The sequence below is a fragment of the Choloepus didactylus genome, chromosome 10 (genome assembly GCF_015220235.1).
Source record: "Choloepus didactylus isolate mChoDid1 chromosome 10, mChoDid1.pri, whole genome shotgun sequence".
Lineage (NCBI taxonomy): Eukaryota > Metazoa > Chordata > Mammalia > Pilosa > Megalonychidae > Choloepus > Choloepus didactylus.
The window spans coordinates 123,587,502-123,604,706 of record NC_051316.1 but is presented as its reverse complement, the minus strand read 5'-3'; the positions used below and the strand labels follow the sequence as shown (position 1 = coordinate 123,604,706).

At 39.8% G+C, this 17,205-nt stretch overlaps 1 protein-coding gene across 3 annotated transcripts in view; it reads left to right on the top strand.

Moving 5' to 3' along the window:
* Window positions 1-17,205, top strand: part of PLPPR1 (phospholipid phosphatase related 1) — a 325,980-nt gene that overhangs the window by 287,194 nt on the left and 21,581 nt on the right. For all 3 annotated transcript variants that reach the window (XM_037798320.1, XM_037798319.1, XM_037798318.1), the window contains one exon: window positions 4,043-4,175. In XM_037798320.1, the coding sequence (XP_037654248.1) occupies window positions 4,043-4,175 (133 nt within the window). The remainder of the gene's footprint in view (window positions 1-4,042; window positions 4,176-17,205) is intronic.

Sequence of the window (17,205 nt, the reverse complement as noted above, 5' to 3'; positions counted from 1 at the left end):
TCATTGTATATAATTCTTTTAATTGCTGTTGGATTTGATTTGCAAATAATTTGTTGCGTATTTTTGCATCTGTATTCAGCAGAGAAATTGATCTGTAATTTTCTTTTCTTGTATCTTTTTCTGGCTTTGGTATTTGGGCGATGTTGGCTTCATAGGATGAGTTAGGTAGTGTTTCCTCCTCTTTAATTTTTTGGAAGAGTTTGTGCAGTATTGGTATTAATCTTTGGAATGATTGGTGGAACTCACCTGTGAAGCCATCTTTTCCTGGACTTTTCTTTATTGGGAGGTTTTCGATGACTGATTCAGTCTCTCCATTTGTAATTGGTCTGTTGAGGTCTTCTCTTTCATCTAGAGTCAGTATATGTTGTTCATATGTTTCTATGAATTTGTCCTTCTCATCTAGGTTGCCTAATTTGTTGGCATACAGATGTTCATTGTATTCTCTCATAGTCCTTTTTACTTCATTGGTGTCCATAGGATTTAGTCCAACTTTTCATTACTAATTTTATTTGTATCTTCTCTCTTTTTTTCTTTGTCAGTCTAGCTAAGACTTTGTCAATTTTATTGATCTTTTCAAAAAACCAACTTTTGGTTTTACTAATTCTCTCTATTGTTTTTTATTCTCAGTTTCATTTATTTCTGCTCTGATCTTTGTTATTTCTTTCATTCTGCTTACTTTGGGATTAGTTTTCTGTTCTTTTTCTAGTTCCTTCAGGTGTGTAGTTCAATCTTTGATTTTAGCTTTTTCTTCTTTTTTAAGGTAAGCATTTAAGGCTATAAATTTCCCTATCAGCACTGCCTTTGCTGCATCCCATAAATTTTGATAATTTGTGTTCTCGTTTTCATTCATCTCAAGATATTTACTGATTTCTCTTGCAATTTCTTCTTTGGCTCACTGATTGTTTAAGAGTGTGTTATTTAACTTCCATATATTTACTTTCCAGTTCTCCACCTGTTACTGATTTCAAGCTTCATTCCATTTTGGTCAAAGAAAATGCTTTGTATAATTTCAAACTTTTTAAATTTATTCAGACTCGTTTTGTGACCCAACATGTGCTCTATCTTGGAGAATGATCCATATGCACTTGAGAAGAATATATATTCTGCTGTTTTGGGGTGTAATGTTCTGTATATTTCTGTTATGTCTAGTTCATTTATCATATTATTACAAGTTTTCTATTTCCTTTTTGATTATCTCTCTAAATATTCTATCTATTAAGGAGAATGGTGTTATTGAAGTCTCCAACTATTATTATAAAAGCATCTCTTTCTCCCTTCAGTTTTGCCATTGTTTGCCTCATGTATTTTGGAGCACTGTGGTTAGGTACATAAATATAATTGTTATTTCTTCTTGGTGGATTTCCCCTTTTATTAATATATAGTATCCTTCTTTGTCTCTTATAACAACTTTTGACTTAAAGTCTGTTTTGTCTAATGTTAGTATGATTACCCCAGCTCTTTTTTGGTTACTAATTGCATGTAATATCTTTTTCCAATCTTTCACTTTCAACCAATTTGTGTCTTTAGGTCTAAGGTGGTCTCTAATACATAACATATAGATGGATCATGCCCTTTTATCCGTTCTGCACTCTGTGTCTTTTGACTTTTAATCCATCAACATTCAGTGTCATTCCTACAAAGGCAATATTTCAGCCATTTTGTCGTTTGGGTTTTATGTGTCATATCTTTTTTTGTCTCTCTTTTACTTTATTTCAACTTCCTTTTCTTTACAGTTGATCTTTTATGATGTATTTGACTGATCCCTTCCTCATTTCTATTTCTGAATATATTTTTAAATACTTTCTTTGTGGTTACTCTGTGGTTTGTTTTACACAACCTACATCTATAGCCTCCTAATTGAAAAGATACCAACAGCTTCAATAACCTATACATTCTCTGCTCTCTTATCCCTTTGTTTACCCTTTTTATGTTTTTTTTTTCCTACTTTACCTTTATATTTTTGCATGTCCATTATTAGGAACTATGCCTTTTCTTATTCAATTGTATTCTGACTCTTATAGGAATTAAAGAATAGAGTTGTTTATTGGGGATACAGTACTATTGGGTTTTGCATTTACCCTTTTAGTTACCCTTACTGAAGATCTTCATTTCTTCACACTACTCCATGCAACTTTCTCCTGTCCTTTCCTTTCAGTCTGCAGCTCTTGTAGAATATGTCTCTTACTCACAAGCTCTCTCATTTTCTGTTTATATGTGAATATTTTAGGCTTTCCCTCATTTTTGAAGGGCAGTTTTGCTAGATAAAGAATTTGGGGCTGGCAGTTTTTCTCTTTCAATACCTTAAATGTATCCTATCACTGCCTTTTTGTCCCCATGGTTTCTGATGAGAAATCAGCACTTAGTCTTATTGCAGAACGCTTGTATGTGAGGAATCGCTTTTCTCTTGCTGCTTTCAGAATTCTCTCTTTATCTTTGGCATTTGACATTCTGATTAGCATGTGTCTCAGAGTAGGTCTATTAAGACAGATGCCAAAAGTCTTTTTGATGGCTCCCCGAAGCTGTGCTTTCCTGGCCTGCCCAGCAGATGGCACCCTTCAGCAAACTGTTCCCACAGCCCTAAGGAGGCACTGTGTCTCTAAACCTCCCCCAGCTCCACCCTCTTGGGGGCAGGGTTGAAACAGTGGCTGCAGCACTTTGGTCCAGGGTGTGTTGAAACAATAAGTTAGAGCCAGGACCCAGCAATCCAAATTCACTAATCAAAAGCTGTGATCAGTGTTTCCCCCCAAGTCCCCTCCCTTTATTGGGTAAGAGGATTTTTGCCCCTTTATGACAGCACAGCTGGTCAGGGACTGGATCCCGAGGCAGCCGCCACGAGAGTGCGGGGTGGGTGCCATCAGCCGCCACGCAGTGAGAACCGCTCACAGTCCTTTACCGCAGTTATCAGCCTCTTCCACCCACTCTTCCCTGGGTGCTATTCAGTGTTCTTCTGGCCTCCGGAGCCCCAGAACATTTGTTTCACACAGTTCCTGCCAGTTTATTAGCTGTTTTGGAGCAAGGAGTGAGTCCTGGAGCTCCCCACTGCACCATCTTCCCTGAAGTCCAATCACCGTTCACTCTTAATGGACATTCCTGAGGTAGGAGAGGCTGAAGGGCTGCTTGGGTGCCTTCCTTGAATCTGAACATATGCCAGGGATGACTTTACGTATGCAACAGGATGTTGGGGGGACATCTTCCTCATAGAATTGCTGTCTAGAGTCCCCCTGGCCAGTCCCCAGGGAGGCCAGCTGCTTGGGTGAGGTCAATGGGTGAGCTCCACACACCTCCTTTCAACATCGGAGGTGAGTGACCAGCCATGGCCAGTCTCCTGAGGTGACCAGCTGCTCAGCGGCTCCTCACACCTCACTGCTTCAGAGATGAGGGATGCAAGTTCTTTGTTTTAAAAGTGCTCTGGATGCTAGAAATATAATGAAGATATATAAGATACGGTCCGTGTCATCAGAGAGCTTACAATCTGTGGAAAGGCATTATGATTTAAATGATAATATACCACTCAAGATAATAAGTCCAAGATAATAACAGGAAAGAGGTCCAAATATAAAGAAAGTACAGACAACCAGTTCAGAGTAGGAGAAATATATCTCAGGTTAAAGTGTTCAAATAAGGTTTTATTATGTAAAAATGGTAGCATTGCCAAATAATAAGGTAAGAATTTATTTTGATGTGTGTATATAATGTCCTCTTGGGCACACCGGCCATCTGTTCCTCATTATTGAAACTCACAGATCAAATAAAAAAATTTAATCTCAGCAGGAACCCTGTAAATTCTGTTATGACTTATTATTTCCACTTATTATTTGGCCTTTGAATCTAATATTGCAGACTGAAATCTACCTGAAATTGTCAATTATTGCTTTCCCTCATTCTTTTGGAAAATTAAACTATTATCTAATCCTCCAATTCCCCAACATAGCATCTTTCAACAGAATTGTGGATCCTCAAAAGTTAGTTTTTTAAAAAAGCCACTGGTGTCTTTTATCAAACAGTTCTCCACCTTGACATTTCTTAAATGTTCCTTCCCCAGATTTTTATTGGTGAGATATCCATGTATTTCATAAAGTCAACCAGAGAATCCCTGATTGCCCAGGAGAAAACTATTCTGACCGGAGAATGCTGTTATCTGAATCCTTTACTCCGAAGGATCATAAGATTCATAGGTGAGTACAAAGACATGCTGAACTGAGCCATTTCTTCTACATAAAACATACTAAAGATTTTAGGACCACACCGTCTGATCTGCTTCCTGCATGCATAATTAAAGCATGTTCTTCAAAGTGGGGAGTTGTTAGATTACAATTTGGAAATATCTCAAAGAGTCACTGGGTATTTTTTTGTTTTGTTTTGTTTTGTTTTTTCTTGGCAAAGGTAAGTCATGCCTTTTTTGCAACCCACCCCAGCTTGGGCAGGATGGTCCAAAGAATGAAAATTTTAACTGCTTCTGTCCTTTATAGAAGGCTGCCTGTATTTCTAGAGATGTGATACAGCATGTCTATGTTCGTTGTCTGTGTGATTCCATGCAGGAAGGAATCTTTCGGATTCTCTCTCTCTCTCTTGTTTTTAATTAAATTCAATTTTATTGAGATATATTCACATACTATATAGTCATCTATGGTGTACAATCAGCTGTTCACAGCACCATCATATAGTTTTGCCTTCATCACCCCAATCTATTTTTGACCCCTTTCCTTACACCAGAAAGAATCAGAATCAGAATAAGAAATAAAAGTAAAAATGAACACCCAAATCACCCCCCCATCCCACCCTATTTTTCATTCAGTCTTTGTCTCCATTCTTCTACTCATCAGATTCTCTTTTGTGGTGCCTGAAATTCCCAGTCACGTCACTGCATTGGGATGAGTCTTGGTTTCTGGACAATCACTATTAAAGTAGACATGTGACACCCTAGAGGAGCAACAAATTCCCACATTCGTAATCAGTGACACGTTAGTGGGTTTATCCTTTGCTAACAGAGCACTGGATCCTGAGCTCATGAGGCAGGGACATTCTACTGAAGTCAACTAAAGTTCACAACATGAGATGCTGGATGTAGGGAAGGGACGATAGCATGGGGAGACAGCAGGTAACCTGTAGACCTGGGGGAATTCAAAGGCAGATCATCAGAGAGGAAGGGAGATTGCTTGATGAGGACACACTTACTTCATGCTTCTCCTCTTGTTTTATGGCATCAGGATCCACTGGTTCCTGAAGTAAACACCTGGGAGTCACCCTAAGCTCATTCTTCCTGCAGTTCTCACACCCAATAGACTACTAAGTCCCATCAATTCTTTCTTCTCCACATTATCTCACATCTGCCCTTATCTCTGTTAGTTTAAGCCTGTGGTTCTCAAAGTGTGGTCCCTGACCACCACCTGGGAACTTGTTAGAATGGCAAATTCTTAGGTCTCTTTCCAGACCTGCTGAATCAGAAAGTCTGGGGATGGAGACTTTAAACCCTGCTTTAACAAGGCCTCCAGATAATTCTGATGCATGCTAAAGTTTGAGAATCACTGCTTTAGTCCATTAAAATGTCTCCCCCTCTTGAGTGATTTCCCTACATCTTGTTTTGCAACTTAGTTCCATTCACCCCAGTCCCAGTTGTCCTTGGAAACTGACAACTGCCCTGGCTAACTATTTAGTTAAACTGAAATGGCATGACTTTTCTCCTGCAATTTTGCATTTTGCAGTCAGTGATCTTTCTGAAGCAAAAATAGGATCAAGTCATTTCTCTGCTTAAAACTTGCAATAAATTCCCAGGGTACTTATCATAGCCTCCAGGACCCTTCATGATCTGAGATCTCATGTCTCCAGCCTCATCTCACATCACTCCCACTTGAGGACCTTTTCTCCCACCAAGCTAAACTGCCTTGCAGGCCCTCAAAAGGACCACGTGATAATACCTTGCCTCAGTTTCTCTGCATGTGCTGCTCCTTCTGCTTAGACCGTGTGCCAGTTTGGATATATTACGTCCCTCCAAAAGTCATGTTTTAATCCAATCTTGTGGAATATTCGGATTAGGTTGTTTCCATGGAGATGTGACTCACCGAACTGCAGGTGATAATTTTGATTAGATTATTTCCGTGGAGGTGTGGCCCTGCCCATTCAGCATGGGTCTTGATTAGTTTACTGGAGTCCTTTAAAAAGAGCCATCACAGGCCCAGACTGCTGCAGCTAAGAAAGACATTTTAGAGATGGCCGTTGAAGTAGACTTTTGCTGGCCCAGAGTTTGCCTGGCAGAAACTAAGAGAGCACCCCCAGACACTTAGAGAGAAACATCCTGGGAGAAAGCCATTTTGAAACCAGAACCCCAGAGCAGATGCCGACCACGTGCCTTCCCAGCTGACAGAGGTTTTCCGGAGCCATCGGTGTTCTTCAGTGAAGGAACACTGTTGTTGATGCCTTTGGACCCTTTTATGGCCTTAGAACTGTAACTTTGTAACCAAATACACCACCTTTATAAAAGCCAATCCATTTCTGATATTCTGCATAACGGCAGCATTAGCAAACCGAAACAGACCATCCCGCAGCTACCCCCTCACAATCAAAGTTGACCAAATCCTACTCATCCTCAGATTTCTGCTTCAACAGTTCCTCCTTATCAATCCAGACAGCTAGCTGCCTCCTCTTCCAGGCCCCCACTGAAAGTTACACCTACATCTTTTACGAGCATGTCTTAGTTTGCCAGGGTGGCTGTGACACTTATCACACGATGGGCTGGATAGGCTTACACAACAAGCATCTTGGCTTATAGTTTCAGAGACTCTAAGTCTAGCATCAAGGCATTGGCAAGGCCGTGCTTTCTCCACGAAGCCTGTAGCCTGCAGGTGCCAGCGCAGCTCAGTCCTGAGGGTTCTTTGGCTTGCATCTCTGTCTCCGTCACACAATGCTCTCCCTCTCCTTGCATCTCCTCTTCCGGTTTCCACTGACTTCCGCTTCTTCCGGCATGGCCTTCTCTGACTTCTGGCTTCCTAGTCTATTTATAAGGCATCCAATAATATAGATTAAGACCAACCCTGATTCATTTGGGCCACACCTTAACTAAAAATAACACCTTCCAAATGTCCTATTTACAAATGGTTTCATACCCATAGGAATGTGGGTTAAACTTAAGAACATGTCTTGGTTGGGGTACAGAATTCGATCCACCACAAGGCACTTACCAAATTACTGTAATTACCTGTCTACGTCTGTTATTCCTATTAATTTGTGAGCCCTTGAGGAGCCAGGACAGCCTCTTTTTCACCCTGTATCTACAGCATATTGCAAAGTGCCTGGCACATAGTAGGTTTTCAATAAATGTAGGGATATTGATAACTGAAAGGCAAAGGTAAGCTTTGTTAAATCAGTTTGCCTAAAACTAGTTCCATAAATGTTGATTCTAAAATATCCATTTTTGCCTCTAGGTTAATTAACTTAATTATCACTCTTCAGCTTAGTTCTAGAAAACTAAGGTGTAGATAAAGCAAATTCTAACAAAGCTGGAGGAGTTATTCTGACTTATTATATAAGAGAGTTGGAGGTGGGGGGAATTTTTTATCTTAAGAAGGGAAACTTACATTTTTCAGAGTATTTGTAAGTGAATTTTTTCATAAAAGGAAGAAAATATACTACTTGGAATAAAGACTTTAAATGGAGATGTTTCCTTTGTAAAAAGTAAAATAAAATAAGACAGTGGTTATATGCATTAGAAATGGTATTGTAAAAAGTGTAACCACCTTTCTTTCTAGCCCAGTAGCCCCCAAAATACATACTGTGAAATTGGCTTTGAAAATGACAAGTGTTTCAACTAACTATTCTAATCAAACTGAAGTCACATGACTTTTCTCTTGCAATTCAAGTAATTATTCTAGAATCCATTACAAATATTATTTCCCAAAAAGCATAATCAGCTTCACATTGCAAAAAAGGTCTATGAGTCAGTAAGATATTTTTTAAGGATAATAATGCTTTGTATCAAGGATCAGAAAAACCTGGAATTCTAATACATTTCTGGTAAGAGAGTAAGTAGATAAATCCTTTCTGTAGAGCAATTTGACCATATATTTCAGTAGCCTGAAAAATAACTATCCTTTTTAATGCATAGTTCCAATTCAAATACCCTATCCTAAGGAAATGATCAGAGTTGTAGATAAATTGTTATGGGCCAAAATATTCAATATGAAGCCTTTTATCAGAATACAAATTAGAAATATCTAATAATATTTTTTAAATCATGTTACCACCATAAGTTGCAACCTCAGAAAATGGTATTTTTGAAGAATTTTTAATGAAAGGAGAAACAATTATGAAAAAATGTTATGTGAAAAAGTCAAGACTCTGTGAATCTCTAATTATTTCAAAATAAAAGGATTTTAAAGAAAGTTAGGAGCAACATTATATGAATGTATGTTAGTGTGTGCATGTGTATGTATGTGTGTGTGTGTGTGTGTGTGTGTGTGTGTGTGTGTTATTCATAGAAGAGGGATTGAAGGGAAATACACTAAAAGTTAACTTGTCAGTTCTGGGTGGTGGGATAATGGGTGATTAATTTGGGGGTTTTGCTTTCTATTCTGCATTTTCCAATGTCTTAATCATGACTGTGTATAATTTTAAAATCAGAAAAAGAGGTAGAGATTATTTTAAAGGGGGAAGGGTGGGGCGGATAAAGGCTGTTGAGAAGGATGGCCAAATTCTCTAAAATGATCTTCAATGTAGAAAGCAGAAGTGAAAATGGCACCTCAGCTCTCTAATTCTCTGTCTTCTCTAGTCTGTGGGGTGTAGACTTGAACAGGTAGCCCCCTGCCCCTGCCCTGCCAATCCAAATCAAATTTTAAATCAGAAAATGGCAAGTATAATGAAGTCAACGTGAAGCATTCAAATTCCACCACCTCTTCCTGTAGACAAGTGCTTTCTGTGTTGACCTTGTTAGAGAGAACTTAATTTCTCTGATTCACAAAAACAACAGTAAATTATCTTCCCTTGGTTCTCACTATAAGAAGGAAGCCCAGCCTTCCAAGCCTTACATATAAACATTCACAGCTAAAAAACTCTTCCCATTTCTAAACCATTGTGTAATTTTTCAAGTTGCATTTACATTTTCCAAGGGGGAAAAGAAGAAGGAACCAAAAAGCTCAATCACACAGAAGCAAAACAGAAGAGCTTATTCAGTTACCTTTTTGTTTTCATTGACATTGAATAGTTTGTATATCTGAACTTCTGGCTGAGCTAAGAGATTTGACCAATATTTTATAAAAACAAACGTTGTCAAATTAGCAACACATATTTAGGATTCTCTTTTCCCCCCTTTTTCCTCTCTATTCCTTTTCCTTCATAGCACTTCCTTTGATATTACATTAAATTGCATAGCAATAAAAATATAGAGATTTAAGTTCTTAAGAGACATAATTCCATGCATTCCCCTTTCAACAGCAAGGACTAAATAAGGAAGTCACATTTTCTCAAAAGTTCGTCAAGATCTGGTTGAATTTTTTTCATTCACAAATTTGAGTAAGCACGCGTCTTAGTTTGCCAGGATGCTACGCAAACACCACATAACAGTGTGGCTTAAACAAGCTTCTATTGCCTCATGGTTTCTGAGGCTAGAAGTCCAAAGTCAAGGCATCACAATGGCAAGGCCATGCTTCCTCCCGGAGTTGGCCATGCTCTGCGGCTGGCTTGGGGCAATCTTTTGGCTCCTTGGCTTGCATCGCTGCCACCCATTACGTGGCAGTGGCTTTGACTCTCTTGTGGTCTCCTCTGACTCCTGGCTTTTTTAAGACCTTCAGCAATATGGGTTCAGCTGGGCCACACCTTAACTGAAGCTAACACTTCCAAAAGATCCTATATACAATGGGGTCACACCTACAGGAATGCAGATTAAGATTAAGAATGTGCCTTTTGTTGGGTACATGATTCAATCTATTGCAACATGTTTTTACAAACATCAATTAATTAATAGTGATTTTTTTTAAATTTAATATTGAAAAGTAACAAGTAAAAAGAGCATTAGAATTTCATTGAAGGTTTGTTTGCTTTATAAAAGGAAAACTAAATTAGCTGCCCCTTGCTTAATAGTTACTTTGTTTTGAGTTAAAGAAAAACACTGATCCAAATATGCCAATAGACTTCCTGTTCGCACCCAAAATAGTTTGTCATCCTGAAGGTGTTTATTGTGGCCTAGTCACTTGGGATCATATAGTTGCTCCATTATTATGTCTAATAAAATTTTAATTAAATACCAAGCAAGTCTTATGCCATTTAGGCCAGGTCCAAGCATTAGGTTGCACTGGACAGAATAGAAAGTGTCGTGATAAACAGTGAATTCATGTAACACTAATTAATTGCCATAAATTAAGTGTGATCTAAATGAGGCATGAATATTTTAAATGCAGTTTCAAAGATCACGGTGTTTTACGGTTGTAAAATTGATACCCTGAGACAAGCTTAATGTCAGCCTAATCGAGAACTAGAAAATCCTTCTCAATTTTGAAAGTCATTTAAGTGTATTTCATCTGAAAAGGGACTTTATTTTATGCAATCAGTTCATTTCTACTTGCCTTCACTATTTATAATTAAATTATAGTCAGTAGCACTAACTAATCATATTCATTCCATCTTCAACATCTAATTTACAGAGTACCAGCTATATACCAGACAGGGATTGAGATGCTGAGGAAATATTAGGGAACAAAAAAGGGATCTGCCCTCATTTGGGTTTATTTTCTGGTGGAGGAAGCCAGACATTAAACAAAATAAATAAGTAAATTGTAGTGTTTCTTGTAAATTCAATGGAGAAAAATCACAGGGAAAAGGAATAAAGTTCTGGGGGACAGATATGCAGTTTGAAAGGGGAGAGGCTGTTTACAATCAGAATTGTCTAGAGATGGCTGTGACTTCCCAGCAGGACAGAGCAATAAGGACAGGGACAATCTGTGGCACTCCACTGTCCACTCCAGGAGATGTGATGTCCAGGAACCTAGGCCAGCGCCATGTGCTAACTGAGGAAGTCCAGCCTACCCAGTAGTCTGAAAATGGGTCACCCAACTTTGGTTCTGAGCCAGATGTCTAGACTTTAAAAAGAAAAATGGCAAGAGCAAGTCAGGACATGGTCTCTAAGCAGATAGAGAGACTCTAGAACTCAGTAACAGGAACCAGAGTTGAAGCTCAAGTATACGGGTCATGAGGAGTGAGCCAGGGTGGATCTTAGGGAGAAAATGGAGCCCCAGTTTCTGGACCCCATGAGCAGCCAAGCCCCCAGACTTTGAGACTAACATGTTGGGTATTTGCTACCAGGGATGGGGATTGGACAAGTGGGTGGGGTTCAAGGATGGAGGAGGAGGGATGCTGAAGTTGGAGGGGTCCCTGTAGCTTAAAAGGCACAGCCAGGGATCACAGTCTGCTCAGGTCTCAAGAAGTTGTGAGTTTGGGGTTGCTCTGCTTTCTGTAGATAACAAGTCCACTCCCCTTTGATAGTCAACTTCAGGGAACCAGAACATTACAGACTCGAACAAGACTCCTGGCTCAGAACTTCCTAGATCACCGTCATTATCAATAGGAAAGTTATTTAGTCCTGTGTGGCTCTAGAAATCCTTTTTTGAGTTGCTCTCCAGCACCAGAGGTTGGTCTCAAATAAAAGGACCAACTGAGCTGGGAGCTGCTTTCTCTAGCACCCTGCAGGTGAGCCAGTGCTAATTCATGGCACCACAGTGAACTTCACCTCTGTAAAGCAGAGTTTCTCAGCCTCAGAGCTATTGACTCATTTGGTTTGGGGTCAGATAATTCTTTTCCACATCAGGTTAGGGAATGTCCTGTGCATTCTAGGATGGTTACCAGCAGCTCCGGCCTCTACCCTCTAGATGCTAGTAGTACCCCTCCCCCACTAATGACAATCAAAAATGTCTGCAGACATTGCCACATGGCCCCTAGGACAGAATCACCCTCAGTTGAAAACTACCGATAAAGGTTTAAGAAAATAAGGGCATTTGAGAGAATTTTTTTTAATTATGAATATTTTAGCTATGCAAGTTTGTATTCATTTCTTAGGGCTGCCATAAAAAAGCATCACAAACTAGATGTCTTAAAACAACAGAAATTGTCTCACCATTCTGGAGGATAGGAATACAAAATGAAGGTGTTGGCAGGGCCATGCTCCCTCTCAAATCTGTAGGGGAGAATCCTTCCTAGCCCCTTCCTAGCTAACTGTGTTTGCCAGCAATCCTTCACGTTCCTTGGTGGGGTGGTTTGGAGCTACGTACCCCAGAAAAGCATGTTCTTAAATGTAATCCATTCCTGTGGCTATGAACCCATTGTAAGTAGGACCTTTTGAGGAGGTGACTTTAGAAAAGGAGTGGCTCAATACAATCAGGATGGTTCTAAATGCTATTAATGGAGTCCTTTTTAAGCAGAATGAAATTCATACAGATAGAGAAAAAGCCAGGGGAAGCAAAAAGCTGAAGGTCAGTGGAACCCAGAGGAGAAGAGAGAGGCCAGGAGATGCCACCAGTGCGTTGTCGTGTGACAGAGAAGCCCAGGACCAAGGATCACCTGCAGCCAGTCCCAGAACTCCAGTCGTCATGAAGAAAGCATTGCCGTGATGACACCTTCATGTGGACTTTTTCCTAGCCTCAAAACTGTGAGCTAATAAATCCCGATTGTTTAAGAAAACCCATTGTATGGTATTTTCTTGAGCAGCCAAGGAAGGAAAAATACTTGGCTTGCAGCTGTAGCACTTCAATCTCAGCTTCCATCATCACATGGTTCTGTGTCTGTATGTCCCTGTGCCCAAATTTCCATCTTAGACATGAGTCACATTGGATTAGAGTCCATCCTAGTATGATTTAGCCTCATCTTAACCAAACACATCTTCAAAGACCTTATTTCCAAATAAGTTCATATTTACAGGACTGGGAGTTAGGACTTCAACATATCTTTTTGGAAGTAATGTGATTCAACTCATTACAAAGGTATTGCATGCAAAACCGAATCAGGTACAGCAAGGCAAAAAAATACTATTTAAATATCTGAAGTGAGCCTTATGAATTGTTAAAGAGCTGTCTGAATGCTTTTTATAATGCAAAAATAAGACACGTGTGTTTTGGAAACAGTATTTATATTATTACATTAAAATGGACTAAAAGTGGTTTGGAAATGCCTCCAGCAGTGGCCAAGGCACCTGACCACTATCTCCTGGCTGGAAGCTGCCATCCAGGGTTGCGGCTACTTTGGTGATGGCTGTGGGGTTGGATTCACATCACCAGCTTCTGCTTTAGAACCGTGTGAACACAGAATCACCAAGGGCTGAACTTATAGGGTATTTTGGAGGCCCTCTGGAAATTCCGGCTTTGGTATGCCTGATTTAGATTCCTGGGCAGATACATTTACGTTGCATCCAGAGGCTTCTTTCAAAACTTACCTGCACCCCCATCCCCCATCTGTTTGATTTTAAAACTATCATTGCCTCTGGCAAATGTTTAGGATTTTGTCTCTATCAATCAGCATTTGGATCCACACCACCTAGGGAGACCAAGAAATAGATACTTAATAGAGGTCAGGAAGAAGTCAGATATTTGAGAGATCCAGCATCAAAGAGCTGTGCAGCTAAAGGAGGTGCTAGGAAGACACCCCTATCGAGATAAGAAACCTCTAATACCAATAGCATAAGGTTCCATCCACACCTCAGCAGCACCTGGACCCTTAATAATAATTTCTATGCAATTTTGCAAAATTTCAAGAGCTAATGCAAACTTCAGTCTTTCCTAGATTCCCTATTTCATGTTCATTCATTAGTTTGCTTGCACCCTTGCTATGTTTCAGAAACCATGCTTGGCACAGATTTACAACCTGAACAATAGTTGATCGCTGCCCTTAAGGAATCTTCTATCTAGTGATGGAGGGGTGGATGGGAAGAATTGGGCTCATAGTTGAATAAAAAGATAATTTCTAACTAGTGTGCGAACTAAAGCTTAGCCTGTTATTGAAACTTAGCAGCTTATCAAAGCTCAGTACAAAAAAACTATTCTCAATGGTTGTCCTAGATTGGGAGATCAACTCAGCATTCAACTTGGCACGAAGCAGGAATAAACAACCATGTCTGAGCAACTCCCTGTTGCAGGAGTTGTGTAATTTTGGACATTCAGATGATCAGGGTCTATTCCTGTGCACACAATGAGATCCAGAGACTTGCTCAACTTTTGTCCATCTCTGTTTACCCATTGCCTGCCCAATAAGTACATGCCCTAAATACACGTAGTTGGCAAATAAAGGAAATGAGTATGTGTAAGATCTAGAACAGTGTGATCCAACAGAACCACCTGAAAAGATGGAAGTGCTCCTATCTCTGCACTGTCCAAGGTGGTAGCTGTTAGCCTGATATGGCTGTTGAGCCCTGGAAATGTGGTTAGTGCCACATTTTATTTAATTTCATTTAATTAATTTTACTTTAATATTTCAATTACTTTAAGTTCAGTGAATTTTAATTACTTAAATTTAAATAGCCACATGTGGCAAGCAGCTGCTGTATGAGACTCCATAAATCTAGACATCTATCTAATTGTCCACTAGAAAGCACTGAAGCACAGGAGAAGCATGAGATAGTACTTAAATGCTTTTTTAGTGTAGTTTTGTTTCTTTTTGACACTCTATACCCACCAAGCGAAAACATCCCCTTCCCCACTTCTTTCATCTCCTGGTCACCTGAAATTTACTATCTATTTGTGAATTTGCTGTTTCTAGATATATCATGTAAATGACATCATACTGCTTATTTCACTCGGCATAATGCTTTCAAGGTTCGTTGAAGGTATTTTAATTACAAGAACAATCTAATCTCTTTTGGTTCCTGTTGAGATTTTCTGTCCACACAGCTTTCCCTGTGCTCAGATTTGAATTGGTTCAGACAACTCAGAAGCATCGGGAAGCTTTGATGCTCACACTTCCCACCTCCTTCTGTCTCCTCCTCATCTCCTTTGCCCTCCTCTCCCTTCCTGGCATCTCCTTCAGGTTTCCCTGTCGTTCCTCCACACAGACTTTGCACCATCTCCACCATACTGGACAGCCCACAAAGCTCAGGTCAGGGTTGATGTGGAATGTTTCTAGAATGCTTCATTTTTCATGCCGAACCCTGTGCACACACGCACAGGAGCAGCTGTGTCTGAGAAGGGAAGGGATAAGGAGTCACAAGCTGAGGATCTCTGGAATCTCCCTTGGTCTACTGGAGCATCCATCCAGATTCTCTACTTAAAGGCTGTATTGGTGGAAATTCAAAGGTTGTGTCTAAGAAAGCATAATCCATTGTTCATAATAAGTTTCTGTAATCCCAGAGCAGCCCCGTGTTGGTTGAGCCAACCAAGGTACTTTTCCTATGAAAAGATGGACCCAAGCACATATGATCGTGTCACGTAGAACAAGGTTTTTAAGTGTGGGAAGGGAGTCACCTGGATCACAGGTACCCGGGGGCCTTGTTGTAAAAGATTCCTCAGCCCCAGCCCAGATCTGCTTCAGCAAAATCTCCAGCAGTGAGGGTTTAAGAATCTGTCTTTTAACATGCCCCCTTGTATCCTCAAAACTAGTGTTGGGACTAGTGTTGCAGATGTAAGCAAAAGTTAAATTAACAAGATGAAGTGAGAGTAACCAAAGTTTAGAACTGAGTTCTAACTCTCAGTGTGAATGAGAAGACTACATTTTAGTCTGCATTTGGCCGGTAACCTGCTGTGTGGCCTTGGGCTGATCACTTATTCACTCTTGACTTCAGTTACCAACTGCATAAAATTAGACGACTGGATATGATCATCTCCTTCACTCAAACTGTTTCCACAAGTTCTAAGTCTTGGATATAAGGCAAAACTACCTTTTACATCACAACACTGGCCGAAGTAGGATTTATCACCCCCGAAGCATGTCAGTTGAATGGAGATTTCTAACGTATCCAAACTCAGAGAAACAGAGGACTGTGTCACTTGATCCTTGAAAGAGTGGAGAGGGCACTGCCACACATGTTGGTTTGACCATCTTGTTAAATACCCTGCAGCTTGGCTAATCCCGCTGGTGATCAGAATTAACCAGGAGACAGATCAAAGCAGTGGACCATCCCTGCCCACCCATGGAGCACAAGCTTGGAGGAATGTTTCATTTGTCTCGCCACAGGCTCTCTGGAGAAGAGAGTCATGTTACACTGGAGGAGTAGAAACCAAAATAATTAACAGTCCAGAGTTAAGTTAACCTGGCATTATAGCAAAAGGAGTGTGTGTGTGCATGCATGTGTGTGTGTGTGTGTGTAAGCAAGAGGGACGTGGGTGGAGGAAGGAGAGAGGTACATGTACATCCCATATACACAAACACTTCTTGCACTGCCTTCGAAATTCCTTATGGAATAATATTCCCTTGTGACCCTTTCCTCTCCCAACTCCCCCACCAGAATTATTTTTAACAAAGATACCATATCTTTTTTATTTAGCAATTATATCTATTCCAGTGGCTCTCACCCAGAGACAATTTTGTCCCCAGAGGATATCGGGCAATATCTGGAGACATTTTTTGGTTGTCACAATTCAACCACCATCTACTAGGTAGTAGCCAGGGTTGCAGCTACACATCCTACAGCACACAGGCCAGCCCCCACCACGAAGAATTATCTGCTCAAAATGTCCATAGTGCTGAGGTTGACAATCCCTGACTTATTCATTTGAATAAAACCATGTCAGTAAGAAATCATTTAATTTCATGCTGTGGGGAAGTAGAACTGTGTTTGTTTGTTCTTTCATTTGTAGAAATATTTAGGGTCATCTAGTTGATTATCCATCATCTTTATTAAGTCATTACCCTTCATGCTTGCTTGTCATGATGAATAGTTACAATAATAACAAATACAGGGCATTTGTGAAAAACCACCAGCTTATTACAGTGTGAAAGATGTTTTATTAATGCAGAGGATGTATAACACATCTTAATCTCTTTCTTCTGTTTTCAAAATAATTTTATAATAAATTTATTTAAAATACTGAGGCCATCTACTTCCCTCTGTTAGAATAATAATAGTAGTGAGTAGTTATTTGGAGCTCACAATTTATGAAGTGTTTTTATAAACATTTTCTATGATTTGCATAATAACCCCCCAGATGTAGGGATTATTTAAACCCCATTTTATAAATGAAATAACTAAGGTTCAAATTAATTAAGTGATTTGAATAAAGTCTATTCTTATAATTAAGACCATGT